General features: G+C 34.2%; 5 protein-coding genes across 11 annotated transcripts; 1 reads left to right on the top strand and 4 right to left on the bottom strand.

The window, feature by feature from the left end:
* Positions 1–380: 380 nt before the first annotated feature.
* Positions 381–2,714, bottom strand: LOC118050060 (putative pentatricopeptide repeat-containing protein At5g59200, chloroplastic). The gene has a single exon (XM_035060287.1). The coding sequence runs from the start codon at positions 2,450–2,452 to the stop codon at positions 548–550; it is 1,905 nt and encodes a 634-aa protein (XP_034916178.1). The 5' UTR covers positions 2,453–2,714; the 3' UTR covers positions 381–547.
* Positions 2,715–3,290: 576 nt separating this feature from the next.
* On the bottom strand, positions 3,291–4,232 carry LOC118050069 (photosystem I reaction center subunit XI, chloroplastic-like). Its single transcript, XM_073407789.1, has 2 exons — positions 3,989–4,232; positions 3,291–3,865 (listed from the first exon to the last, which is right to left on the bottom strand). The coding sequence occupies exons 1-2, from the start codon at positions 4,146–4,148 to the stop codon at positions 3,378–3,380; spliced, it is 648 nt and encodes a 215-aa protein (XP_073263890.1). The 5' UTR covers positions 4,149–4,232; the 3' UTR covers positions 3,291–3,377.
* Positions 4,233–8,098: 3,866 nt separating this feature from the next.
* On the bottom strand, positions 8,099–11,470 carry LOC118050052 (rhodanese-like domain-containing protein 4A, chloroplastic). The gene is made up of 4 exons (XM_035060278.2): positions 10,590–11,470; positions 10,241–10,343; positions 9,136–9,381; positions 8,099–8,355 (listed from the first exon to the last, which is right to left on the bottom strand). The coding sequence occupies exons 1-4, from the start codon at positions 11,213–11,215 to the stop codon at positions 8,308–8,310; spliced, it is 1,023 nt and encodes a 340-aa protein (XP_034916169.1). The 5' UTR covers positions 11,216–11,470; the 3' UTR covers positions 8,099–8,307.
* Positions 11,471–12,211: 741 nt separating this feature from the next.
* LOC118049864 (FRIGIDA-like protein 3) lies at positions 12,212–17,104 on the bottom strand. 2 transcript variants are annotated; one of them, XM_035059999.2, is made up of 5 exons: positions 16,903–17,104; positions 16,603–16,680; positions 13,833–14,883; positions 13,219–13,394; positions 12,212–12,815 (listed from the first exon to the last, which is right to left on the bottom strand). In XM_035059999.2, the coding sequence occupies exons 3-5, from the start codon at positions 14,872–14,874 to the stop codon at positions 12,399–12,401; spliced, it is 1,635 nt and encodes a 544-aa protein (XP_034915890.1). In that variant the 5' UTR covers positions 14,875–14,883; positions 16,603–16,680; positions 16,903–17,104; the 3' UTR covers positions 12,212–12,398. The 2 variants fall into 2 exon arrangements, with proteins under 2 accessions (XP_034915890.1, XP_073263661.1); XM_073407560.1 differs by lacking the exons at positions 16,603–16,680; positions 16,903–17,104 and adding an exon at positions 15,460–15,504.
* A 4,754-nt stretch (positions 17,105–21,858) lies between these two features.
* LOC118049866 (probably inactive leucine-rich repeat receptor-like protein kinase At5g48380) lies at positions 21,859–25,681 on the top strand. 6 transcript variants are annotated; one of them, XM_035060003.2, is made up of 4 exons: positions 21,859–22,235; positions 22,436–23,402; positions 23,576–24,596; positions 25,416–25,681. In XM_035060003.2, exons 2-3 carry the CDS (start codon positions 22,479–22,481, stop codon positions 24,590–24,592), a joined length of 1,941 nt encoding a protein of 646 aa, XP_034915894.1. In that variant the 5' UTR covers positions 21,859–22,235; positions 22,436–22,478; the 3' UTR covers positions 24,593–24,596; positions 25,416–25,681. The 6 variants fall into 6 exon arrangements, with proteins under 6 accessions (XP_034915894.1, XP_034915893.1, XP_034915892.1 ...); XM_035060002.2 differs by lacking the exon at positions 25,416–25,681 and adding an exon at positions 25,292–25,401; XM_035060001.2 differs by lacking the exon at positions 25,416–25,681 and adding an exon at positions 24,939–25,290.
* The last annotated feature ends 391 nt before the right edge of the window (positions 25,682–26,072 follow it).

The following is a 26,072-nucleotide window of genomic DNA, read 5'->3' as shown; positions in this document are numbered from 1 at the left end:
AAAGTATTATTTTAAAATAAAAAAATAAAATAAAATTTTTATATTTTTTCAAAAATAATTTTAAAATATAAAAATAAATAATCCTCATACACTCACGAGTAGAGTCTGCAAGTTAGCTGAGGTATAAGAAGTTACATTTAAAGCAGGAGGACCAGTACAATCAACTTAACTTCATTTGTTTTTGTTGTGGGAAAATATTAAAAAAAAAAAATTATTTTTTTACAACATTACGACGGAGAACATGTTCTTGACCAACACAAACCAAATCTTTTTACAAATGGCACATCCAAATAAGAAGAAAACTCTGGTAATCCGAAAAGCCTAGTTACGAGCAATCAATCCTACACAAGAAACCAGGAGGCATGGCTGAAAGTTCAGAATAAAACTCGAGCCCGCATCACCCTTTCTCATTCTCAGGAATTATAGTGTTCATTAACCAAATAAACTAACATTTTAGGACAAGAATTCCTTTTTTTCCTTTTCCGGAGGAGGAGGAGAAGAATAAAAAAAGTCACAGTGCATAATAACATCATTTATAATCTTCATCTCACCAATAGTCCCCACAAGAACAAACCCCATTTTCAAAATGGTGAAATCTATTGCGATCCCTCACCACTATTTTTCTCATTGTAATATTTGAAATGAGCTTGATCGTCAAGTGACAGTCATTACATACCCTCAAATTTTTCACAACTCTTATTGTAGTCAATGGTTTAGTTGAGATTAGTCCATAACAGATAGCAAGCCTCTCACTATGTATTGCTAAAGCCCATTCTTTTTCTGATTTCTCAATATCATGCAGCACAACCTCTGTCGCTGGAGTATATCCTTCTAATCTTAATATTTGGTTCAACTCCTCCAACTTTTTGTAGATCTTTTCCTTTTGGGGGTGTCTGAGGTCTCCGAGAAGGAACTCGTGAATTTCATTGTTCACTTCAATGGAACTACACCCTGGTTCCTTTTCTATTCCCTCCTCCCTCATATTTGTTCTTACTTCTGCAGCCTCTTTCCATTTCCCTGATGAAGAGTACGCATTTGATAGCAAAATATAAGTTCCAGAATCTGCATTTTTGCAAGCCACCAAACTTTTTGCAACCCGTTCTGCTAATTCCAGGTTTCCGTGAATCTTACAAGCACTTAATAAAGCTCCTAGCATGACATGATCAGGTGCTACTTTCATCATTCTAATAAAACCGTACGCCTCTTCCAGTCGACCTAGGCGACCAAGAAGATCAACCATACACCCATAATGCTCAATTTGTGGTTCAATCCCATAATCTTTAGCCATAGAGTGGAAGATTTCGAATCCCAACTCAGCCAAACCCCCATGACTACAAGCATTCAACACTCCAACAAAAGTGACACTACTTGGGGTAAGACCTTGCTTTATCAATCCCCTAAACAACTCAATGGCTTCAACGCTCTTCCCATGCAGCGCAAACCCCATTATCATAGAATTATAAGTGATGACATTTTTCTCCTTCATTTGTTCAAAAACCCTTTGCGCTTCATCTATATCACCGCACCTGGAATACATATTGATTAAAGCACCACCAACAAAATGGTTGAGCTCAATGCCATGCTTGTCCATATAAGAGTGCACCCATCTTCCAAGCTGCAAAGCACCCAATTCCGAACAAGCAGATAAAACACAAACGATAGTAACTTCATTAGGCATTACATCCTCCCTTTGCATATTTCTAAAAACCTCTAGAGCTCTATTGCTCTCTCCATTCCTAACCAGCCCGTCAATCATCGCAGTCCAACAAACCGTATCCTTAATCCTGATCAAACTAAACACACTAGTGGCCTCATGAACCAACCCATGATCAAAGTAATAGTTTATCATGACAGTCGACGCAACAACATCTCTTTCAGGCATTTCATCGAAAACCTGCCTTGCATCGTCAAACGCTCCGCATTTCCCATAAAGTTCAATTAGTTTAATTCTTATCGATCTATTTGAACTTAAACCCAGTTTCAAGACCTGGGAATGAACCTCTCTACCTTCTTTCAAAGCCAAGCGGCACCCACAAGCTTTTAAAACCGAAGTGACCGCGTAGCTATCGGGCACAAGTGATGAATTGATCATTTGATAATATAAATGAATCCCGTCAGTGTAATAGCAAGATAACACCAACCCATCAATAAGAGCAGTGTAGAGATAGACGTTTGGGTTTTGAGTGTGGGAGAAGATCTTGGACGCGTAACCAATGGAGTTTAGATTGGAGCAAACACGAAGCAGCTCGAACACAACAAAGGGGTCTTGGTGATGGTGGTTCCTTATGATTTTAGCATGGATTGGTGGGATTTGGTTATTGTGTTTGCAATTTTGTAGAAGAGAGATGAAGTGTCTTCTTCTGTTTGGAGTGTTTTGGGGCTTTGTACCTGAGTTTGGCGGCAAAGCCGAGCACCCTGCAACAGGAGATAACATGGAAATGGAATGGTTCATCGGTACCTGGTGCTTATCAGACGTTTCGTCTTCTCATTTTCTGGGTGAGCCAGCCATGCGAGTGTGAGACAAGGTTTTTGTAGTTTTGGGTAATAAATTCCAATACTCCAATGGCTAGGGACTGCTGAATTGTATTGCTGGTTTCGGATATCAGAGAAACTCTCTTCTAAATAGTTACCAGACCAGTCCCAGGCTGATCCAATTTCAAGGCTAGGATAGTTGTTTTGTCATCTCAACTTTGAAACAACATCGAAGGATCTTGTTTTGAATAAAAACTAAAAAGAAATATCTTTATAATTAAATAATATTTGAAAAAATATATATAAAAAATAATTTATTTAAAAATATATTAAAATAATTTTTTTAAAAAAAAATACCCATGCAAAAACATGTCCACGAAATTATCAAATAGTATGCATAGCCCGATGTGATCCTCCCCGGCACGGCAATGCTACCATGTCCAGCGGAAGTGCCTCCCCACCTCCCGGCGAGGGAACTGAAACTTTCACCAGCATCACTTCGGAAAACCAGCCCACCATTCCTCTAACAAACTGCCAATTTATGGCCTCTGGTGTAAACCTGGCATAAAATTGGAATTGGAAATATATTTTTAATATTATATTGTTTTGGAAAAAGAAAAAAAAAACTCACAGGGGTTTTTATAGGGGTTTTTCCCGGTCGATCAGTCAACCCTGATTTTTTACTAACACATTAAGTCAATTTTTTCTTTATTTTTATTGAAACCAACGCAGCCAAAGCTCAGGATCTACGGAGTCCCGATCAACCCACCGGCAGGCCGGGTTTTAAAACAGAGATTCACGTACAAATATGGAATATATTTTTGCAAATGAATAAGATCCCGAGTAAACAAATTTATATTGACAGAGAGAAGTAACAACAAACAGAGCAAAAGGTCGATTTTTCTCTACTTAACGTAGTAAGGAAGGTTAATGACATAGAGAAGGAAATATGCCCAGATGACACCAGAAATTCCACCAAAGAAGAATCCTCCACTGAACTTGGCCCATCCATCCGAAGTTTGCAACTGGTCAGGCTCCTTCTTCCTTCCGGTCAAGGTTAGAGGGGCCGTGGATGGCTCTCCTTCAGTGAAGGATGCGACTCCATACATGGTCAAGCAAATGCTTAGTATCGCAACCAGACCACCTGCAGCCAAAGATCCAGCTGCACCTGCATACTCTGTGTTCCTCAGTGGACCAGCCTTGACAAATGGTCCTACCAGGAGGAAGCCATGGGCCAGTCCAACCTCGATTCCCCGGAGAAGTGGGCTGACTGCTGTCCTGTAGGCGGGAAGATTTGACAGGTACCATGCAATCAGTGGGCTTGATGTGATGGGAGTCTCAAGGCTTCCAATGAAGGGATCGCCATTGATTGGTTGTATCACCTGGTATGTTGGCTGCAAGATTTGAACAAGGGAACTATTTATCATGATTTCATGTGAGCTTGTCTAAACAACAGCAGTAAGCTAGACATGGTCAGCAAGAAAGGCAGGCAGGCAAGAAAAACAGAATTTGTCACCTTTTTCTGATTGAATGGCTTTGACAGTGAAGCTTCTCTTGCCGGGTGAAACCCTAAATGGAGCTCCAGATATGGCTGTGGGAATGACAAGTCTCCTTGCTAAAGATGAGGCAAAGCTGCTCTTGAGCTGGCTGGCCATTGGAGAAGCAGCAGTAGCCATCTGAGGGCCCCCTTTTCCTCCTGTGTTAAAAGAGCTTGGAGAATAGAGCGTACAGTTACGTAAGTAACGAAGGGAAGGAAGGAGTCTGATTTTCTGACTAGGCTAAAAGAGTGTCGATTGCTTTCAAACTTGTGACTGTTGTTGGTGAGGTGTCAAACGTGTTCGATTTCCATTGGAGGAATTTCGTTTGTGACCTTATCCTATCCACTGTTGCAAAACTTGTTGACATGGCAAGGCCAAGGAAATTGCTTTGTTTATTATTCTTCCTTTTATTTTTTGGATGGAGGAAATATCTTGGGCACCTTAAAAAAAATAAAGGCGAACGCATCATAAATATTATTTAAAAAAATAATATTTTTAATTTTAAAAAATAAAGTTCATTTGTATAGAACAAAAAAATAATTTATAAATGACTTAGAATAATATCTTGAAAAATCAAACACAAACAAAACAATTTTGAAAAACACTTATATTCTAAAAAGACATGCAAAACTTGTGATTTAGATTATGAGACCAGGATAAACTCATAAAAAAAAATTGAAGAAAAAAAAAACTAACATAAAAAAAATTAATGCAAAATGATAAGATTGCATGAAATCGAATCCCTAACAAATCAAATATTGAAAGATAAAACCATGAGAAAAAAATCACACAAAACGATCTAAAAAAATTAATCAGAGAACAAACAAGAATTTTCAATTGGAGGCTTAAATTTAATTGATAATAGCTTTAACAAAAGAAAAAAAAAAAAGAATGAGGGTTATATTAGCAAAATAAAAACAACTAAAACTTTGATTGAATGATGAAATTGAAAGCCAAAAAAACTTTTAACAAAAGAGCTATGAAAAAAATAAAAAGAATAAGGATTGAAATGAAAAACAAAGCATGTGAGAAATTGTAATTGAAGAACTAAATTGAAAAGAAAACTTCTATAAAAAAATAAGATATTTAAAAAAATGATGATTGAAATTGAAAAACCCAAAAAATAAGGACAATCTTGCATCTTACTTGGCAAGAGAGAAAAAAAAATGGGGGGAAGGAACAACCACATATTATATCATATGGAAGAGGACAAAGTAGCGCATCAAAAAATATAACAAAAGGTCAGGTTTGGCCATCAAATGGTGTCATATGCGCTTCTTGAATGACACAAACATCACTCATGCAATAACAATTTTTTTTGTTAAAAAATTAAAAAGTCAATGTGAAAATACTAAAACACCTCAATGACCTTTGTAATTACCCAAAAAACCATGTACAAGTATAAAAATACCCTCAACTATAAACTTGATTTTTAAAAAAAAATTCTAATGCTGAAATCGTATTTTAACTATACATAAATAATGAAAAAAAAAAAAAAAAAACTCTTGATCAATAGCCTAACAATTTTTTTATTATGAAGGTAAAGAAGTATTTTTATTGTTCAAAAGCTTATGAAAAGTCAAAAAAATATCTGGCCAACATCTATATGTTTTATTAACTCTAGGAGTAAAAAAATATTTTTACTGTATAAAAACAAAACTTTGGTAACCTTGAACAATCTTTTAATAATCAATGAGTTAGTAAAAAAAACCAAAGGATCCCCACCCTTGAGGCTTCTTTTTTCTTCAATTAAAGGTAAATAATTTTAATATAGCAGTGCAGAATAAACTGTCTATGAATATAGTAAAAAATCTACACACACACATAGGGTTTTATGTATTTTTTATATATAGTTTAGTGTATCGCGTCAATTTTATGAGATGCAAAACAAAGATCTTAGGAAATTAAATATTTTTTTATGGGAAAATAGAATCTAATTGATTAATTCTTATTAAAAAATGAACTTTTTTATTTTTTATTTTTCACAATTTTATATCTTTTTATATAGTTTGGTCTATCACATCAATTTTATGAGATGGAAAGCAAAGATCTTAGGAAATTAAATAATGTTTTATGGTAAAATAAAATCTAATTGATTAATTCTTATAAAAAAATAATTTTTATTTATTTTTTAACATCCGTGTCTTGTTTTTTCCAATAAAAAATAATGGATAAAAAAAAAAGCATAGATAAAACGGACAATGTAATTTACAATTAAAAAGTATAGATAAAAAAAAATAAAAAATAAAAAAAACTCATCGCCACCAACGATGATGGCGATAGAAATACTTGATACACAATAAATAAAAATAATATATCATTTTTTAAGAAAATACATTTACCTTCTTTATTTTTATTATCATCCCTCTATAGAAATGGAATGGAATTAACATTTAATTTTCGATCACATTCTCACTCTTCATTTTCATTTCGGATTACATTCATTTCAACAAAATACCTATAAAATTAAAATAAATATTTTTTAATTTAAAAACCATACACTACTTTTTTTTTTAGTTTAACGTGGGTGTCCGGGCCAGCTTGCGCGCACCTCGACTAATCCCATAGGCCCTAAAGTTAACGACCATGTAAGCCTCCAGTGGCCATCATATGAGCAACCCAGAGCTTGAATCTAAGACCACAGAAAAAATAAACCTCTTAGTCCCAAGCGATGGCTGCGGCGATGGCTGCACCAACAAGGGTGGTGAAGTGATCCTAGCACCTGTTAACAATCGAACTTGTGGTCCCCTAGCTTTATCAAGAGGTTAGCTGTCATACTCATTCGAGGACTAACTCAAAAAAAGCCTACGTCACTAGATCAACTATGAGCACATGAAATATTACCCGATGATAGAACCAAAAATGGTATTATGAAGCTTTTTACAACCCATATCATTGGTAAACTCGAGACAATTTCTGAAGCTGCCATGGAAGTATACAGAGGAAGCAGTGGGGGAGAATGTGGTTCGACCCACTCTAATACATGCTACTGATATTTCAAACTTATGCCACTGGACAAGCAGTAACACGGAGGTCCTATAATCATATCAAATACATGAGGGATCATAGCACATTAACAATAACATAAGAAAAGGAGATATTGGAATCAAAATTCAAATCCCATTGTTGTATCAATATGACAAAGTGATAAAATTTCTTGGCGGGAGACGATAGAGACAGTGGCGGAGCCACAATAGGGAATTAAGAGGGCAATTGCCCCCTTAATCCTTTTATATATATATAAAATAACTTAACAAGTTTAATTTTTTTTATTAATTACTATTTGATCCAAGCTTCTTTTTTTTTTTTGAATTATTTTCTTCCTTTTATAAAATTTTTCTTCAAATTCTAAACTATTAATTAGTTAAGTAATCTTGTATGCTTTATGCTTTATGTTTTAGGTGAGTTTCTTTTATTTTTTCTATTTATTCCATTGTTTAATTTTAGTTTTATTCCTTAATAATTAGTTATTAAAAATGTTAGAATTTATTATAATTTATAAATTTGTTAAATTAATAAGTAGATGAATAAATATTATATTATATGCATATGAATATGAATTGAAATGAGTTTTGATGAATTAATATGTATTTTATTATGAATTTCACATGAAAAATGATGATGATCAACTTACTAGTAATTAAAAATGAAGTACTCAACAACTTAAAAAATTAGAGACACAATAAAAAAAATTAAAAAAATATATTAATGTTTATATTTAACCCACTTGTATAAAACAAGTCAACAAAGAATTGTTGCCAATAATTTCACTAGCCCTTGAAAGATTTAGAAATAGATAAATGAAAGTTTAATTGTATATATTTAGAAAGAATATCTTTAATAAAATTAAGAATAAAATCATTATGAAATAGTTTTAAAATATAAAAACTTGAAAGAATAATTATAATATAAGGTTTTTTATTTTAAAAATATTCTTAAATTAATTTTACTTGACATGAGCTAGTACATGTATTTCAAATTAATTTCTCTATATATAACAATGTTTATATAGAATATAATATCAAGTATTTGTTAGTAATTTGCCCCCTCGTTTAAAATTTACTGACTCCGCCACTGGATGGAGTGCATAATGAAATGTTGACTTGCCACTGAAGAGGGAAAAAATGGTCTCCTCATGCTTTTAACAGAGTACAGAATCAATGGCTGCCAAAATAGAAAAAAGAATTAAATGCAATGGTAACAATACCAGAAACAAAGAGTTGCCCTCGTAGATCTAAAATGAGTTCCAGCCTAAAATGAGGAGGCAGTTCAAAGCAATGAACTTGCTGCGTTAATCTCATGGCTTTGACGGCGTTGGGGAAGATGGAGGTTTCAAATCTGGGTACTGCATAAAAAAAATTAAAAAGAAATATTAGTGATCACTAGAAAGAGTATTGCTTCTAAACGCAAAAGCAGTTGCCTGATGGTTATTTTGCTTCTTGGCAACATTTGCAGGCAATCTCAACCTGTTTCTTTCACCCTTTTTGAAAGGACAATTGACAACTGTGTCACTGTGGATACGGGCACCACATCAGAATTCATGAGATTTAAATACACTTTTACGAGGTTCAAAATGTGATCAAACTGGAGTGAGACATGGGTTGCTGAATTGCTGTTTTACTAGTATACTATATTTGCCTTGAGCGCTACTTATTTAAAACTATAGAAAAGAAACACCCTATTTAGACATTTGAATTCCCTGCTATTTTGTAAGTTCATATTTGTATTAGGTCTGTTTGGATATTGGAACTAGTGTGAAAATTGGCAACAGGAATATCAGATACTTCCTCCTTTACTTATTTTATTTTATTTTATTTTCAAGGCCAAATTCTGATAAAATTTTGTTATTTTTCTCCAATTCTCACTCCAACTACAGTCATACCATGTAATGTATCAAGTCAGGACTCCAGCTAGAACATCACCATTTATGCTTACAAACCACTGGCTCCAAAACATGGTTTACGGATGCTAATTTTTCACTTCAAACAGGGTTGTGATGCTCATCTCATGTTCTTATGCAGTCATACATAAGGGTTAGATAACCTGAAATCAATTTCCATGTGTGTTTGCACGTGTGTGTGTGTGTGTGTGTGGGTGAGGGAGGGAGGGAGGGAGGGTGTCTTACCTTAGGGTAAGGAGATCTGAAATCGATTTCCACATGAGGTGTGGATGTCATGGGCTTGTTTACATGCCCATTGTCCACACTTTGGCTTCCTTCAAGAGGGAAACTAGTAGAAGAGGGTATGCCATCCTCACCATCATTTTGCTGAGCAACTCCTCCATTAACTCCAAGTTGTGAAACTTTAGCCTTCTTTTTCTTCTTCTTAGGCTTCATATGTACAGAAGGTGGCAAAAGGGTTTCCTGTATTTCCTATATAAACCAACACAAATCTATGAATAGAAGAACAAGCAATTTCCAAAGGCAGATTTCTCCATCCTTCTCTTCATCTTCTTCCACATAAATAAGGACTAATAAAGAAATACATGCACAGAACAAACATTCACATCTGCTCATACAAAGAAAAAGAAGGCCTTAACACACACACCATATGCCTTTGGGCACTAAATTAAATGAGAAATCTTTAAGGCTTCACTCTGAAGGAAACAATAAACTGGAAGCAAGTATCAGGTTTGCCAGAAAAATGTCATCGAAGGACAGGTTTGTCAAACCTATATACCAAGTGATAAGATTGCTCTCTGTCAAGTGTCAACCCTCTTTTGTTCACCTCACAGAGGCAACCTTTTATGTGGTTCTCAAGTTTTCCAAGTAGGATTCCAACAATAATATGTAGAATTCAAACACGTAATTGTTGTCCGGACAATAAACCCTCAGCAAAATAACAATTGTTTCCTTTTCATGCTCACAGACTACTATTATGAATTGGCTGCAAATTGATGCAATAAATTCAATAAGCAAAAAACTCTTGTATCTTAGGTATTTTCCGAGTGCTGTCTCGAAGAGCTGAAAGCTTGTAAATGCCATGCAGATGCATGTAATCCAAGCCAGTCTCTCCAATTGTAGGGAGATAAAGATACAGTGACCCCAATGTTAATCTTAGGTAATGTTTCATAGGCTACAAGAAATCTATAATTACGGGTTAACAGATAACAAATATAAAATCATCGATATCGAAATAAAAACAGAGCTCTATGAGCAGAAACTATGATGTAAGCATTCAAAGCTAAAATATAAGAAAACATTAGAGGAAAAAATAACAAAAGAACCATACCAACCAGCCCTTTTTGCCCCTGACACCGCCCCTGATTGCATAAGCCTCTTTGAACCCGTTCTTGAACAGCAACTCAGCCACTCTCATTGAATCACCATCAAAACTACCTTACACGCAAGAAGCGGAAACAAATGACACATTAAAGACATGCTTCATGCAAAAGAAAAAAGAGACTAAATCAGAAACTCCAGTGCATAGCTCTATAATCCAGTCGACATTCAGAAGAGTAGAATAATAAAAACGCAAAGCAGAATTTAATGCTACACCAATCTTGCCATTGTATCTACATAAAGCAGCAAAATTCTAGTTCAAGTTAAAGAACTACCATGGCATTGATTATAGCACTTACTTGTCCAAAATACACAAGATGGTATTTGCTGGGTCTTGAATATTCTTCAAAACATTCTTTACAAACCCGCCTTCATCTCCCTCAGAGAACTCAACCTGAACCACATTCTTATTGAACATCTTCAAATTGGGAGACCCCAGCGCGACCACGCTCCTCCTGTCCCGAATATCCAAAAGCTGAGCATCCGGGTTATCCCGTAGTTTCCTAAATGCATCAATGGCAGAGACAAACTTGTACTTTCTCAAGTACTCTTCAGTAAGAGGTATAACAACAAGCCAAATGAATGTACAGCCAGCAACAAAAAATGGGTTTTTGTTGAAGAAGCCATCAATGGAGACCAAGATTGATTCCAAGTTTATTTTGTCTGAGACTTGCTCAGTTTGGGAGGTTAGAGTTTCAGAAGCTAGGCAAGGAAGAGAAGTGAAGAGCTGAATGGTAGTGAAAGAGAAAGTGGTCTTATTTGACACAAGTGAGAGAGGATTTTGGAGAGAAGACTCTTTGGAAAAAGTGAACTTGCTTAGATGAGAATTGGCTTTGGAGGTGGTAGTAGGTTTTAGGGTTTTAGGGTTGTTTTGGATGGGTGGAGAAGAAGACAGTAAAATGGAAAGAGACTCCATGATCGCCATGAGAGGACAGAGGAAGAGAGATGAGATAAGGGCGATTGCCAATGGATTGGGCCAACAAGAATAAAGGACCGGTGCTACGACTTGAGATTCTCAAATGGGCTGTGGCTGATGGGCTGGACTTCGCAATGAACAAATCGACACAACAAACCATGTTCTGATTGGATTTTTACAGTGTCAGACTGTCAGTTCGTATGGAGATTTTAGAGTTTGTTGGGAACATGGTGTAAAATGTATTTTTTTTAATTTTTTAATTTTTTATTAATTTTTTTTAAATTATTTTAACATGTTAATAACGAAAATAATTTTAAAAAAATAATAAAAAAATATTATTTTAATATATTTTAAATAAAAAAATATTTAAATCATAACCATTACAACAATACTAAATACAATTTATTATTAGTCCAAAATTGGTTTGAGCCAAGTTTTTTTTTTCAAATTTGATCCTATTAAATTGTTATGGGATATGGGAAAGTGTTTTTTAAAGTATTTTTATTTTTAAAAATTTATTTAATATCAATGTATAAAAACCGAAATAAAATCATTAAAAAAATAATAATTTAAAACAAAAAATAAAATAAAAATATTTAAAAACACTATTTAAACAAAAAACAAGACACTCTTAACTCCAGCGACCTGAACTACTATTATCCGGGTTAGATCCCAGGAGCTTGGGTGAGTTGGAGAAAGAAGGGAGCTGAGAGAGGTGAGTTAGCTTCCTTCGAGTTGAAGAGTGAAGTGGGGGGTGCTGGAATCTAGATGGGCTTGTCATTCACGATATTAGCTAGCAGAAGCAACAGCTGCTTTTTCTCCATTGAAGTTATACAAGGGGGATGGAGCTCATCGCTCTATCCTTTTTTAAATCATTTGTCTCCCAGATTGCTCCACTTCAAGCACACCATAGCCATCCCCAAATTGCTGTGTTCATATGAATTTTTTCGTAAAAAAAAGAGAGCTGGAGAGAACAAAACAAGACAGAAAATTGTAAACAGAAAATACACAGAAAACAGAGTGCATATATTAGAGGATCAAATTATCTCTAGTACAGCAAATTAACAGAGCAGGGTTTTTTTTTTTGGGTTTTTTTAGATACTAAATTCATTCATACAACATCAACGAGCTGAAGGGTTAAGGCTAGCAGTTAAAATGAGGATCAAGGTCACCTTTTCGCCATCTTTACTATCTAGTGAAGATACGGGGTCTGATACTGGTAGCCATTTCCAAAGTAGTTGCCATGACTGGGAGAGAAGTTGTAAGTCGCAGAACTCATGAGTGGGGGAACATGGTTGTCAGCGGGTCCAGAGTAAATATATGGCCTGTCATACACGTACTGTGGGTACCTATCAGGTACTCTAGGATAGAAAATCTTCTCAGGAGCATTGTTAGTGACGCGGGGCCCACATCCGACACCGCTGGCACGAGGTCTCTTGGGTTGAGGCTTGGCAACTTCATTTGCCCTCTTCTTGTCTGCCTTGGCCTTCTCTAGCTGATGAAGGCGCTTTTGGAGGGGATCCACAGGATACTGCTCCTCAAGTTTATGCTCTTCAATGCATTTGATCACAGCCTTGAGGGCAGTCAGCTCTCGTTCATTGACATCATTCTGAAGCGATAGAAAAATCCTTAAAAGAAAACTCCAAAGTGCTCAGAAGGGATGTTGCATGAATGTGGTTTTACAACAAAAGCCAAGATAAGGTTTCAATGGAAATTGTTCTTCAACATGTATGCATAACAAAATCATCTATCCTTTTCTGACATCCAACTATAAAGCCCATTTTTCATGTATAGTAAGCATAAGATTTGTTATAATTCATTTGGGTGGGGAAAGGCCTTAGCATTAGCAATCTATACCGCTCATATAGCAATAAGTTGGAATTATCAGACAGCAAATTATAAAGGAAACAACAATTTACTTAAAATACACAACAGCACACATCAAATTGCCAAGAGATAATTGTAGAAAGGAAAGGCCAATTCAATTAATGTAGCTGAGACAGAACATGCACCTGCACAGTGGTGGGAGATGCACTTCCAGGCTTGCCTGATGAAGCAACTTTTCTCGCCTCCTTCAAGTATGATTTCAGTAGAGGTACTGGTGAGAACTGCTCCATCAAGTCAAAAGCAAAAGCCAAGTTGACTGCATCGATTTGCCTTCCACTATTCACCAGTACTTCAATTACACCTGAAGAATTGATGTGTAGGAAAAGTTAAAATGACAGAATGTCAATGAGCAATAAGAAGTAGAAGAATTGACAAAACAAAGGAAACAAATAGCTTCTATACTCCTTGTATTTGCAAAAAAATTATTTGTCCAAGGCATGAGCTTAACAATTGAGCAAAGGCCAAGAAGATCCACGCAAGGTTGCTTTATATAAGAATCCAAAAAAGGAAAATTTGGATGCTTAGGTTAATAATACCAAAGTTAAGTCATTGAATCATCACAATTCTAATCTAACACAGCAGTTTCATATTTTCTCTGTAAGGGAAGATTTCATACTCTTCAGTAACAAGGTTTTTAACACGACTTGCCACAATTTCTGTGCATCATCTACATTTTCAAACTTAAACCATGATATGCTTCCTGCTACAATGATTAAAGTGCAGCAGGATTTCGACAAACCTGGCATTCTCTCTGATAGCCCAAGAAATCGACATAGTTCTGCTGCTTGGCGGCGACGAGAAACCATTGGTATTAGCCTGGATATTTCTTCCACATCAAAATCAGAAGCAATCCCAAATGTGGCCAGAAGTTGCAAAAAGGCATGTGCCTCCAAGGAGTTCCCGTTGTTAGCATCCACATCCAAAGAGTCCAATTTTGGCTTCCACTCTTCAGCAATTGCCTTTGCCTGATCTTTAACATCTTCTGAAATTAAGTCAGATACATAAACGAGATCTGTATACATTAGCAAAATGCTAAGGCATTCCATCAACATGATACAGGTTCGTCGGAGACCCAATAATGTTGAATCTTTCTTTCCATCAACATTTGCCACTTCCTTGGGGTAGAAATCTTCGAGAGAGTCCAACACCAACTGGGCTGGGTTTACTGCAGCCTTCAAAGCAAGTGGGATTTCCTCCTTGAGGACAGCAAGGTTCTTACGGTTATCAGATATAAATTTGTGCAGTCCTTCTGAGTCCATCTGTTCACATAGTTTGACTAACTGTGGATACTCCAAATTTCCATTTTCAGAGGGATCTATTATTTCTCCTAAGTTACTTTCAGCAGTCATGGCATCAGGTGGCTGGTCATCAATAGTTGGTGACTCACATTGGCCATCATAAGGCACAGCAGCAGGTTCTGCAGATGATACTTTCCTGTGCTTCTGTAAAGCATTTGCAATGGCAAAGACAGCAGCATCTTGTTTCTCTTGGAGCTTCTCCAATGAAGCTTGTTCCTTGGCCACAACAGCAGCTTCCCGCTTCTCTAATATTTCCCTGGCTCTCCTAGTTTTGGTTTCATACTGCTTTTCTTGATCTTCCAACTCATGAAACCGCCTCTTCAAAGATCTTTCAAGCCCATGGAAATGTTCCTCAAGTTCTTTCCATTTCAGGTTGAGTGTTACAGCCCGGTGACTTTCAAGTTCAGCAAATGCTTTCTGAAGTTGCTGAATCTTAGACGTTGTAGAGTCCATGAGTGTTGCAACTGGTTCAGTATCTTCCATAGCAGAAAGCTGAGGAGGAAAATGGGAGAAATGATGTTAGAAAACAAAAGAAAGGTTATTTATGATATTTTTTTCGGAAAAAGGACGTATATTGACAACTATCATACACATTAGATGATGCAGATGGCTTTCTGATAAACAGAACAGATCAATGCAATGCCCAAAGAAACAACTGATCAAACTACAAGGAAACAATAAACTGGAGAAAAAGAAATACATATATCAAGGTTCACAAGAAATGACAGGCCAGGCACTTACATAAAGTTGCTCATCAGTCATCATACTAAAACAGTAGCAACATTTCTTTCTAACATCTTTGAAGACCAAATTATGAAATTTGATGTCAGAATTCTGCACGTTTGGGTATTAAGTTTTACTCTAGGGTGTTACATGCCTACTCGGTCATGTGAAATAAACATGTACAACATATGCCATGGCTAAATTCATGAATCACTGTAAACTGGACACTGGCATCAGAACTACCTTCCATACACAACCAATGCCAACACACTGACTTTCAGGTTTGCTAAAATATGCATCAGGTAAGTGTATATATGATAGTCATAACATGTAAGTCCCCCTTACACAGCAGATTTGGAACAAAGCTGCTCCCATCCACAGACTCAAACAATCTGAGGAAGTAAAAACAGAGAATAAGATAGAATACATCATTCCAACCACTGCTTCTGATGCACTAGAGGGGAACCAGACTCAAACAGAGCACATAGTTGTTGTCAAAGGAGTTTTTTCTTCTATTATCATTTTTTAAGACATTTTATATGACCAGGGAACGGAAGAATGGCAGCACAGAAATCATTATCAAAGAACTTAAACAAATGCTGATTTGAATTTGAGGTTGGAGGCATTGTGCAGGAGCAGGCCTACAAACTTAAACAGATAGCTTTCCAAAACTATTATAAACTAATTTGAAACTAACAATTTAAAATCATTAAAGCACCAAGATAGTAGATGGAACCATCTAAGGCGCTTTGCTAAGCCTCATTTCTTATTCTCTTTGAACTACAAGGAATTTATTGAATGAGATAAACCAAAAATCCTTCAAATGATCCGACATGCTAACTCAGTGTCAATTTCATTAGAGACTACAAATCCAAGTGAATAGAAAGTAACAACCCCACAAATAGCTTTGTTAGAAAGAAATATAATGCCGTGCCAAGATTTTATATTACTTTTTAACACATTATATAAACAATTACAGGCCAATCTAGGTTCATAAAGTAATTTGTGTAACTTAAAATGATGACACACGAAAATAACATTACAATCTCTATGACACATCTCTTCCTAACCAGAATTGACAGTACATGCGAAGATCCAGTAAAGTCTTTGGTCGGACATAGCCTGAAACATTAGGCAAAATCCATATTTAGATCACTTTTTTCAGAGCTTTAATGGTCTAGCACAAATTGTAAAGGTCTTACAATTACATATCAAATTGAAGTAAGAAAATGTTGCCCACAATTTCATTTTTCATGAGCTTGAATGCCAAACAACTCCACGACAGAAATTTAACACCTCGGTCAGTAGTCAAGCGTGTGATAAGTTAAATTCAGTACACAAATGTCTACACACACCACCAGATATCTCGAAACTCTAAACAGCATTAAGTTAAACCTCCGACATGTTTAAGACTTGAAACCCAGTATAGTAACAGTAAGCGAAAGCAAACGCCAGCTCAAAATATATCAGACAAGCAAGAGAGCTTACCGCTGATTCTGCTGCACGCTGAAATCGACCCACAAGTAAGAGATGGTGCAAAATTAGACTAACAAGACGCCTGGAAACCTGAAGAAAAAAAGCCTTTACCATCAGAAAAACAAACAGAAACTTCAAACCCTGATAGAGTAACAGTTAATCTTCTTCCAAGTATAAGCACATCTGAGCTGAGAGGGTAGAAATTCGAGAAATTCCAGAGCTAATTTTGGTGCAAATAAACAAAGGCGATCTAGAAATAGTATTGTATCTAACAATCTAGAGAGATGAGAGTTGAAATAGTGAGTTACTTGCCTGGGTGAAATCGAGCAGCGAAGCAATCAATCCATGGCGGATTGGATTGGATTGGATAGTTTTGGGTGTGGGTACGGCTAGGCTAGCTTTGGCTGCTAACCCTTCAATCCCTAGAATAGAAATGAAAGAGAGGAAAGTTAAGAGAGGAGGGGGCAGGAAAAAGGCAGTGTGTGATATCGCAGCCTTCGCTTTTTCTTGTCCACTCCCTTTTTTGCTATTTGCACTACTATGTGTGCTTTGTCTTCACGTCTAGTGGACACAATGCTGTCAAACTCGATGTCGGGAAAAAGATATATTTAGAGTTCTGGTAAAAATTATTTTTAATTTTTTTTTTTTTAAAAAAAAAAAATATATATATATATATATATATATATGACCTAAAAATATTTAAAATTTAATATATATTAATATGACCTAAAAAAATTTAACAAATTAAAGTATAATTAAATAACAATACCAAACATTAGCCTCTGAGTTAACTTATAAATTATTTGTTTAACTTTATGTAAATTAAAATAATTTCTTTATTATTGACATTATTAAATTTAATCAAGACAGATAAATCATTAAAATTTAGATTTGAACAACTAAGTTTTATAGTTAGTCAATATATTTTTCAGATGTAGATTAAGAGTGTGTTTGGAAATTATGGTTTAATGTGTTTTTTTTTTTTAGAAAATGTATTAAAATAAATTTTTTTATTTAAAAATATTTAAATTAAAAAAATAAAAAGACAATTCCGACGCTATTCCCAAAGGACCCAAACACTGCCTCAATTCTAGACTATGTTTTTTAATTAACCTGTACCGGCCAATTTTAACAACTAATACTCTCACCTTTGCTTCTTTTTTTTTTTTTACTGTGCTAGTTATTTGATTTTAAGTTTTTACTGTGAGCGTACAGTGGAGAGTGCTCCTTCGTTGGATAATCTATTTTTTAATTTTTTTTAATAAAAAAATAGTCGTGGACCAAGACCAAGACCAAGACCATTAACCAACATTATAGAGTGAGGATATTTTGTTAGCAACCCAAATAAAATAATTAAATGCTGATGCCCAGAATAAATATTTTTTTATTGAGCATGGTTGATTGGGCTAATTTTCAAAAGGCATAATGGATAGGATTAAATTCAACACTTGGAAGGACAAGAATGACCAATTTGTAGAAAGCCATGACAAACTTTACCGTTTGGAATATAGTTTTGAAACCCGGAACCCGAGGCTAGAGCGGGATCAGGTTGAAAAAAAATAGAAACAAAAAAAAATCTAATTGACCTGGTGATATGGTTAACTCGGCAAGACCTGGTTAAAAACTCAATTTTAATCATTTAACTTTTGTTTTTCATTAAAACGATGTCATTTTGATTTTAAAAAAATTGAATTGACCCGAGTAACCCGGTTAAAACTCGAAACCTGGTTATTGAACCGGATCAAGTCTGAAAACTATGGTTTGAAAAGTATTTTGGCATCATATTCCATGGAATTAGGCATTTTTACTGGAGTTTAAATAGTAGACCGTTATTTAGGAAAATAATATTATAGCAAAAACTATATTATTAATCAGATTACTTTTTTATCCAGGTTTGTTTGGCCATTATCTGTAAATTTCAAGTTTTTTCTATCAAACTTTATTTTTTACAATTTATTTTTACTCAACAACCTATTGCTTTTTGTTTCGTGTAATCTATATCTTTCAGTACATCTTTCTGCTGTATTTTTTATGCAATTTATTTTCATAGTTTTATTGTTTTCTCTAGCTTTCTCCATTACTTTTCTTTGTATTTTTTTTTTTTTTGCTTTTTAATGTAGTGTCTATCTGTAATTATGATAGAGAGTATTTTTTTAAAAAATATTTTTTTGTTTACAAATATATTTAAATAATATATTTTTTTATTTTTTTTAAATATTTCTAACATCAACAAATAAAAAAAAATCAAAATATAGTTTAAAACTAAAAATAAATCAAAAAATTTTAAAAGCAAAGTTAAACCACAAAACCAAACCAATCCTTAAATGTTTTTAATCATATTCCACACACACCTACGGGTAGTTGTTGTTTTTTTTTTCTTAAGAATAAAAAATAATTAGTAACATAAAATTATTCAATAGAGAAGTTAAAAATCATATGAGAAAATATAAGCGTTTTTTTTTTAGAAGGAGTTGATGGTCAAATTAATTTTCTATTCAAATCCCTTTAAGATTGTGTTTATACACCGAATAAAACTAAACAAAACATTAACGAGTTTTGAAATCATCATACGTTATCAATTGTCTATTTATCACTCATTTTTTTTTTTAATTTATTTGAATAAAATTTGACTAAGTTTACCTATATTTTCATTAAAATTAAAATCTTAAAGCAAGGTCTTAATTGGAAAAAAAAATCAAGTAAAGATATCATAAACAAAAAAAAACTTCAAATCAGGAAAAACAAATGTCATAAAAATAGAAATTACACCATAGTTTTGAAACCTGACCTAGCAGGTCGATCCGAGACCAAGCTGACCTAGGACTGAAATCGAGTCGGATTGAAAAAAACAGGGAATGAAAAACTTGGCAAGTTAACCGGTGACCTGGTTAACCCGACAAGACACAGTTGTAATCCGTTGATTTTTTTAAAAAAATTAAACTATGTCATTTTGATTTTTTTAAAAAAAAAATTGATCCGGACAACTCGATTATCTGGTCAAAATCTGAAATTCAGGTCTTTATCCGGACCAGTCACCAAATCAGATCTAAAAATTATGAATTAAACACTAAAATAAATTATTAAAATGTTTCTCAAACACCAATTGAACTTTTACGAAAACTTCACGCGCGCACAACAAAAACACACTTATTCGTCCCATCTTATTTATCATCTTATTTGTGGAGGAGGAAAGAAGTAGAGTGTATCTTTTTTGTTTCAATTTTTCTTCTATTTGTTTTTCAATGGATTACCATGGAGCCAGTAGCTAGAGCTTTTTTTACAGGGAGCAAATTAATAATAAATATTATAATTTTTTAATATATATTTTTTTTTAATTTAATTGAGCTATATAACTTGAAGTTTTGAATAACTATTTATCCTTAAGGGATTTACACTTGAAATACTTTTATAGGTGATGTGTTAATTTAATTGATGAATCTAGTGATTTTATTATTATCATTAATGTCTTCATAGTAATTAACACAATAATAAAATCAGTTAAGTTATATAATAATTCTAAATCTTTCATATGATATTCATATCAAAATACACATCAATTTATCAAAACTCATTTCAATTATATATATATATATATATATATATATATAGTATGTTGATTAAATTATATTTAATCATTTCTAGACATTTAAATTATTTCTACACACACATAAAAGTTGTATAAACTCACTAAATTAAATATGTGAAACAAGTTTTAATATTATACTCTAGTTTCAAATAAGAGAAAATACTAAGAAAGAGAAAGTGTAACTTATGAGATTTAAATCCATACCCTCTTCTAACTCCAAGCATCTCGTTAACAATTAATTACAAATAAATTTGTGATATAAAATGACAATTAATATATGTACATTGTAAATTAAAATACCTCAATTAAATAATTAATCCATAATTATAGTGAACTAAGAGACCTTAGTTAAATAATTTTAATAATTTACTCTGTTAACACAAGAGATGTAAAAAATAGTGATTTTGCATGAACATTAATTTATTCATTTATAATAAAAAAAAACATTTAATTGATTAAATTAAAAAATTCAAACATTTATTTTGAATATATTTGAACACATTCATATCAAAACCCCTAAATTATCATAAACTCTAATATTTTTAATAACTAATTATAAAAAAATAAAAATAAAATTAGATAATAAAATAAATAGAAAAGATTAAAAAAATAAATAGAAAAGATTAAAAAAAAATCATACCTAAAACATAAAGCAAAAAAAGTTATTGGACTTGAAAAAAAAAATTACTTAAAAAAAAGAAGCAGGCAACAACAACTTAATAGGAAAAAAACTCTCTGTTAATTAGGGAAAAAAAAACAAAAAAAGGAAAAATTTAAATAAATGAGCTGGAAATATATATTATATATTATATTAAAATATAATTAAACAATAACTTTCCACTTTCCAATGTATCAAACCCTCCCCAAATTATTATATTAATATCCTAATACAATAAACATTTTAAAAAAAATTAAGGGGGCAATTACCCCTTTTTGCACCCACGTGGCTCCGCCAGTGCATGGAGCGTCTAGTTATTTTCCATGAATAATAAAAACGGTATAATAAAAATAAAATAAAAAGTATTTTTTATAATATATATTTTAAAAACATAAAAAATTATTACATAAATATTTTAAATATAAATTTATTTTATATATTTATCTTTATTTTTTTTATAGAGACATAATTTACTTCAATTGTGTGTATCACGATGTTGTTGCAGCAATTATTTTTTTTACCGGCAATTAAATATATTATTAAATAAGTTTGAACATTAATTAAAATTATTTTTTAAAATATAATTTTAATGGCATGGTTGCAATATTGATGAATTTAGGAAAATAAATTTTTATGGCATGGTTATAACAATCATTTTCAACCACACTCTCATTACATTACCAAACAGAAAAGCCTCATTAGCATGGTAATAAGATAATACAGCTTAAAATTTGGGTTGTGAACCGGATGAGTTAACCTTGTTTTATTGATTTTTTTAATGAATTGATGTTTTTTTTTAAAAAAATTATATAATTTTAAATAATTATAAAGAATATCTGGACTCAGTTCAAAAATAAATTTAATTAAGCCAGATTCTGAGTTAACAAATTACTAAATTTATCGACCTAATTGGATCGGATTTAACAAGAGGAGAGAAAAAAAAAGCAGGCAGGAATGCAATTGCAAAGAAAATTACATTAAATAATTCTTATGAAAAATACAATATTAAATAGGAGGAAAAAAAATCAACTAATCAAGTCAAAGAAACTGAAAACGCGAGTCCTTGCACTCGCAATTACATGGATTAAGCTCGGAAAAAATGGCCGTCCTTGGTTGACCCAAGAAAACGAGCACACAATCCCCTCCATTTCTCAGTTTCACACGCCTTAAAATTCATTGCTTTCGCGTTTACCCATCCGTATTCATTTCCTGCTTGCTCTCTTCTCTTAATCCTGTCATATATTTACAGACCTGATTGATTATCACTGTCTTTTTCTTCCTTTTCTCCGTGGAAAAACCGCTGCTTCAATGTTGCTGCCATGCAAAAAATTCTCAAACTTGAAGAAGTGTTTTCTTTGATCTCTTCTGGGGTTTAGGGGTCGTGAATATCTTTATCATCAGGTGCGTCTTTTATTGTTTTTATCGACATATATATCCAAGTCAACCCATCTGGGTCACTGTTGGTTTTCAGTTTCTCTGCTTTACTTCTTTCTGCTGCTGCTGTTGATATCTCTATCTGTTGTTATGGAAGCTGATTTTTTTTATGTGGGGTGGACCCTGAATTTTTGCTCTTCCTTGCATTGATCTTGACTTTTTTTTAGGTATTACTGTTATGGAAGCTAGGACTTTGTGGAGCTCTGATATATGCAACTTATAGCTATTTGGGGTTTTTTTATTATTCTCTTTTTGACAAGATTTGAGGAAATCTTCGTTGAAACGATGTTGATCAGTCGAGTTTTTAAGGTAGTTGTTGTTAGTTGCCTTTGGTTATTGCTTAGCTGTAGTCTGAGCTATGGTACCGAAACTGATATTGCTTGCTTGAAGAGCATAAAAGATTCTCTCATGGATACTCGTAATTACTTGAACTCTTCATGGAACTTTCAGAACGCTACCGAAGGATTCATCTGTTCCTTTCTGGGGGTGGAATGTTGGCATCCTAATGAGAATAGGGTCTTGAACATCCGACTTCCGGATATGGGTCTCAAGGGCAGGTTCCCTCTTGGTCTTACAAATTGCACCTCCATGACGGGCATAGATCTCTCCAGCAACGAGCTCTTTGGATCAATTCCACAAAATATCTCTAAAATAATTCCTTATGCCACGTCTCTCGACCTCTCTTCCAACAATTTCTCGGGGGAAATTCCATCAGATCTTGCAAACATTTCCTTTCTGAATGTCCTTAAGCTCGACCACAACAAGTTGACAGGCCAGATTCCTGGACAAATTGGGTTTCTAGACCGCTTGAAAACTTTTAGTGTAGCTAATAATCTTTTGTCTGGGCCAATCCCAACTTCTTTCAATTCCACTATCTTGACCGAAGAAAATTTTGCAAACAATCCAGGACTCTGTGGGATGCCTTTAAGCTCTTGCCCGTCCATTTCAAAGAAAACCAACACTGGAATTATTGCTGGGGCAGCAATTGGCGGGGTTACCATTGCAGCAATAGGTGTGGCAATTGGTATGTTCTTTTATTACCGTAGAGTGTCTATGATGAGGAAGCTGAAGAAGGATGATGATCCCGAGGGGAATAAATGGGCTAAGGGTTTGAAGGGAGTAAAAGGCATCAAGGCAAGTTGTTCTAACACACTTTTCTTTCATTCTTTTTATTTTTATTTTATTTTTCTTCAAGTCAGTTGAGATCCTGTGTTCTATGTTGAAAAATGCAATGACCATCCCTATATTCCTTCTTGGCATACTTGTGGACTTGCTATGTGTTGATTAAGAAGATTTTGTGATTCCAGGTTTCCCTGTTTGAGAAATCAGTTTCTAAAATGAAATTGAGTGATCTCTTGAAGGCTACCAATCACTTCCACAAAGAGAATATCATCGGGACAGGAAGAACAGGGGCTGTGTACAAAGCAGTGCTAGAGGATGGGACTCCTCTTATGGTTAAGAGATTGCAGGATTCTCAGCACTCGGAAAAAGAATTTGTATCTGAGATGGCTACTCTGGGGAGTGTGAAACATTCTAATTTGGTTCCTCTTTTAGGTTACTGCGTGGCTAATAAGGAAAGGTTTCTGGTTTATAAGCATATGCCAAATGGCACTCTCTATGATCACATACATATTGCAGATGAAAGCAGGAAGCCAATGGAATGGCCTCTGAGACTCAAAATTGGTATAAGGGCAGCAAAAGGATTTGCATGGCTCCATCATTACTGTAACCCTCGCATCATCCACCGAAATGTAAGTTCCAAGTGCATCTTGTTGGATGCTGATTTTGAGCCGAAAATTTCTGATTTTGGACTGGCCAGGCTAATGAATCCAATTGATACACATTTGAGTACATTTGTGAATGGAGAATTTGGGGATTTGGGTTATGTTGCTCCAGAGTATGCAAGAACATTGGTGGCCACTCCAAAAGGGGATGTCTACAGCTTTGGAACTGTGCTGCTTGAGCTGGTGACAGGGGAGAGACCTACCCATGTGGCTAAAGCTCCTGAAAGCTTCAAGGGGAGTCTGGTTGAATGGATCACACAGCTGTCAAGCAATTCTCAACTTAAAGATGCTGTAGACAAATCTTTGGCTGGGAAGGGTGTTGATAATGAGATTTTCCAGTTCCTTAAAGTTGCATGCAATTGTGTATTGCCAACGCCCAAAGAGAGGCCCACTATGTTCGAAGTATATCAGCTTCTAAGGGCAATTGGGGAGCAATACCATTTTACCACTGAGGATGAGATTCTGATGCCTTCAGATGCTAGTGGCGCTGATTATATGGAGGAACTTATTGTTGCTCGAGAAGAAAGGGAAAATTATTAAAAAGGTACGAGGTAGATAGGGTAATACTTGCATAATTTTTATGTAATAATCTTTTGTTTTGTCTGTTTTAATAAATTCTAATATTTACATATGTGCTTTATTATTATTATTATTATTATTATTGCACTCTATTGCTTGGTAGTGTTTGGTTATATAGACGAATACAGTGGAGACATGTCTCTTGTACTTCTTATTTGTTTTGAAAAAATTCACTCCCAAACCATGTTAGAGACAATCCTGGTCTCTCCAACTAAACATGTTTTTGTATCTTATGTTTTTGTCTATTTTATATTGGGATACCAACCAATCGCATCCTTAGTAACGGGTAATGCCTTGGGTTTGCCAGTTTGAGTCTCCGAATGGCCACTTTGTGCAGAAATGCTGAAGACATGATCATCTCATAATCATCACGAGGAGTTCCACTTTTGTGGGATCTTAACTAAATAATGGCCTTTTCTCTTCCAATTAAGAAGTCACATTCTTGCCATCAACATATCTATCTAGCTCCATTTCATTGCTGTATCATTAAATAGTTCTCAATATCGCAATTTTGTTTTAAGAGTGTCCTTTACTTTCATGGGTTGAGTATAGGATTTCTCATCACAAGTTGTTCCACAGCCCGTGTAAAATGTAATATCTCCGTAATTGTTCTTGGAATTACGATCTTGTGTATTAAATATGCGTCCTTTTCTTTCTCAGATTCATGTTGGCTGTGCTAATAGCCTTTGAAATATTATGTTTAGTTCTGCATTTATTTGGATGGTCAGTTAATCACAATGAGCTGCCAATAAAGTTTTCAGAGATTTTATAAACTCTGTAACAGATGGGATGGCACCATGTTCAACAGCTTGGAACACTTGTCAACCTGTAGCATTTTCACCTTGCTTTACCATGCATTCCTGAACTCCGGATGATCGGAGATGAAAAGGTGTTCTAAACTGCAAAATGCCACCTGAGGTGCGTTTTACAACGTGTTGAGGAAGTATTTCATCACATAGCAACCACTTATCGATAAAACTCCTGATAATCAGAGATGAAAAGTTGTTCTAAACTGTAAGAACTCTCAGGGGTGTTTGGGAGTATGGTTGTTGTTTATTTTTAAAGTATTTTTCACTCAGAAAAACATGTCAATAATATTTTTTTATTTTTAAAAAATTATTTTTGAGATCAATACATCAAATTGATTTAAAAACATCAAAAACATATTAATTCAAAGTAAAAAAAAAATTCAAATTTTTTCGGAAACACTTTTAAAAAGAACTCTCAAATAGCCTCTTGATACCGAGTCCTTAGCGCAACCCGGCAGTGGAATTCTTGTGTTGGGTGGGAGATTCGAGCATGGTTATGATAACTGGTTCGAGACCCAGTCTTGAGCTGGGAAAAAAGAATTAAAACATCATTTTAGATAAAAGTTTTAAAATCATTGATCAAGTTTCACATCCTTCGAGTTTGACAAAGTTAACTTAACCTTGGAGGCTCG

This window comes from Populus alba, chromosome 2, assembly GCF_005239225.2.
Source record: "Populus alba chromosome 2, ASM523922v2, whole genome shotgun sequence".
In the NCBI taxonomy this organism is placed as follows: Eukaryota; Viridiplantae; Streptophyta; class Magnoliopsida; order Malpighiales; family Salicaceae; genus Populus; species Populus alba.
The sequence above is the reverse complement of the archived record's forward strand: the minus strand, read 5'-3'. Positions and strand labels throughout refer to the sequence as shown.

What these genes read in the sequence shown, in the direction of transcription:
- LOC118049864 (XM_073407560.1), bottom strand. Translation starts at nt 15,489, where the DNA reads ATGGGAGCAGCTTTGTTCCAAATCTGCTGT. An exon ending in GCTATCAGAGAGAATGCCAG is followed by an intron (nt 13,395 to 13,832) that starts GTTTGTCGAAAT and finishes TCAATTCTTCAG; the next exon opens with GTGTAATTGAAGTACTGGTG. An exon ending in CATCTCCCACCACTGTGCAG is followed by an intron (nt 12,816 to 13,218) that starts GTGCATGTTCTG and finishes CTATCGCTTCAG; the next exon opens with AATGATGTCAATGAACGAGA.
- LOC118050052 (XM_035060278.2), bottom strand. Translation starts at nt 11,215, where the DNA reads ATGGCGATCATGGAGTCTCTTTCCATTTTACTGTCTTCTTCTCCACCC. An exon ending in ATCTTGTGTATTTTGGACAA is followed by an intron (nt 10,344 to 10,589) that starts GTAAGTGCTATA and finishes CGTGTAAGGTAG; the next exon opens with TTTTGATGGTGATTCAATGA. An exon ending in GGGGCAAAAAGGGCTGGTTG is followed by an intron (nt 9,382 to 10,240) that starts GTATGGTTCTTT and finishes TGGTTTATATAG; the next exon opens with GAAATACAGGAAACCCTTTT.
- LOC118049866 (XM_035060003.2), top strand. Translation starts at nt 22,479, where the DNA reads ATGCAACTTATAGCTATTTGGGGTTTTTTTATTATTCTCTTTTTGACA. An exon ending in AGGGAGTAAAAGGCATCAAG is followed by an intron (nt 23,403 to 23,575) that starts GCAAGTTGTTCT and finishes TTGTGATTCCAG; the next exon opens with GTTTCCCTGTTTGAGAAATC.
- LOC118050069 (XM_073407789.1), bottom strand. Translation starts at nt 4,148, where the DNA reads ATGGCTACTGCTGCTTCTCCAATGGCCAGCCAGCTCAAGAGCAGCTTT. An exon ending in AGCCATTCAATCAGAAAAAG is followed by an intron (nt 3,866 to 3,988) that starts GTGACAAATTCT and finishes AAATCTTGCAGC; the next exon opens with CAACATACCAGGTGATACAA.
- LOC118050060 (XM_035060287.1), bottom strand. Translation starts at nt 2,452, where the DNA reads ATGAACCATTCCATTTCCATGTTATCTCCTGTTGCAGGGTGCTCGGCT.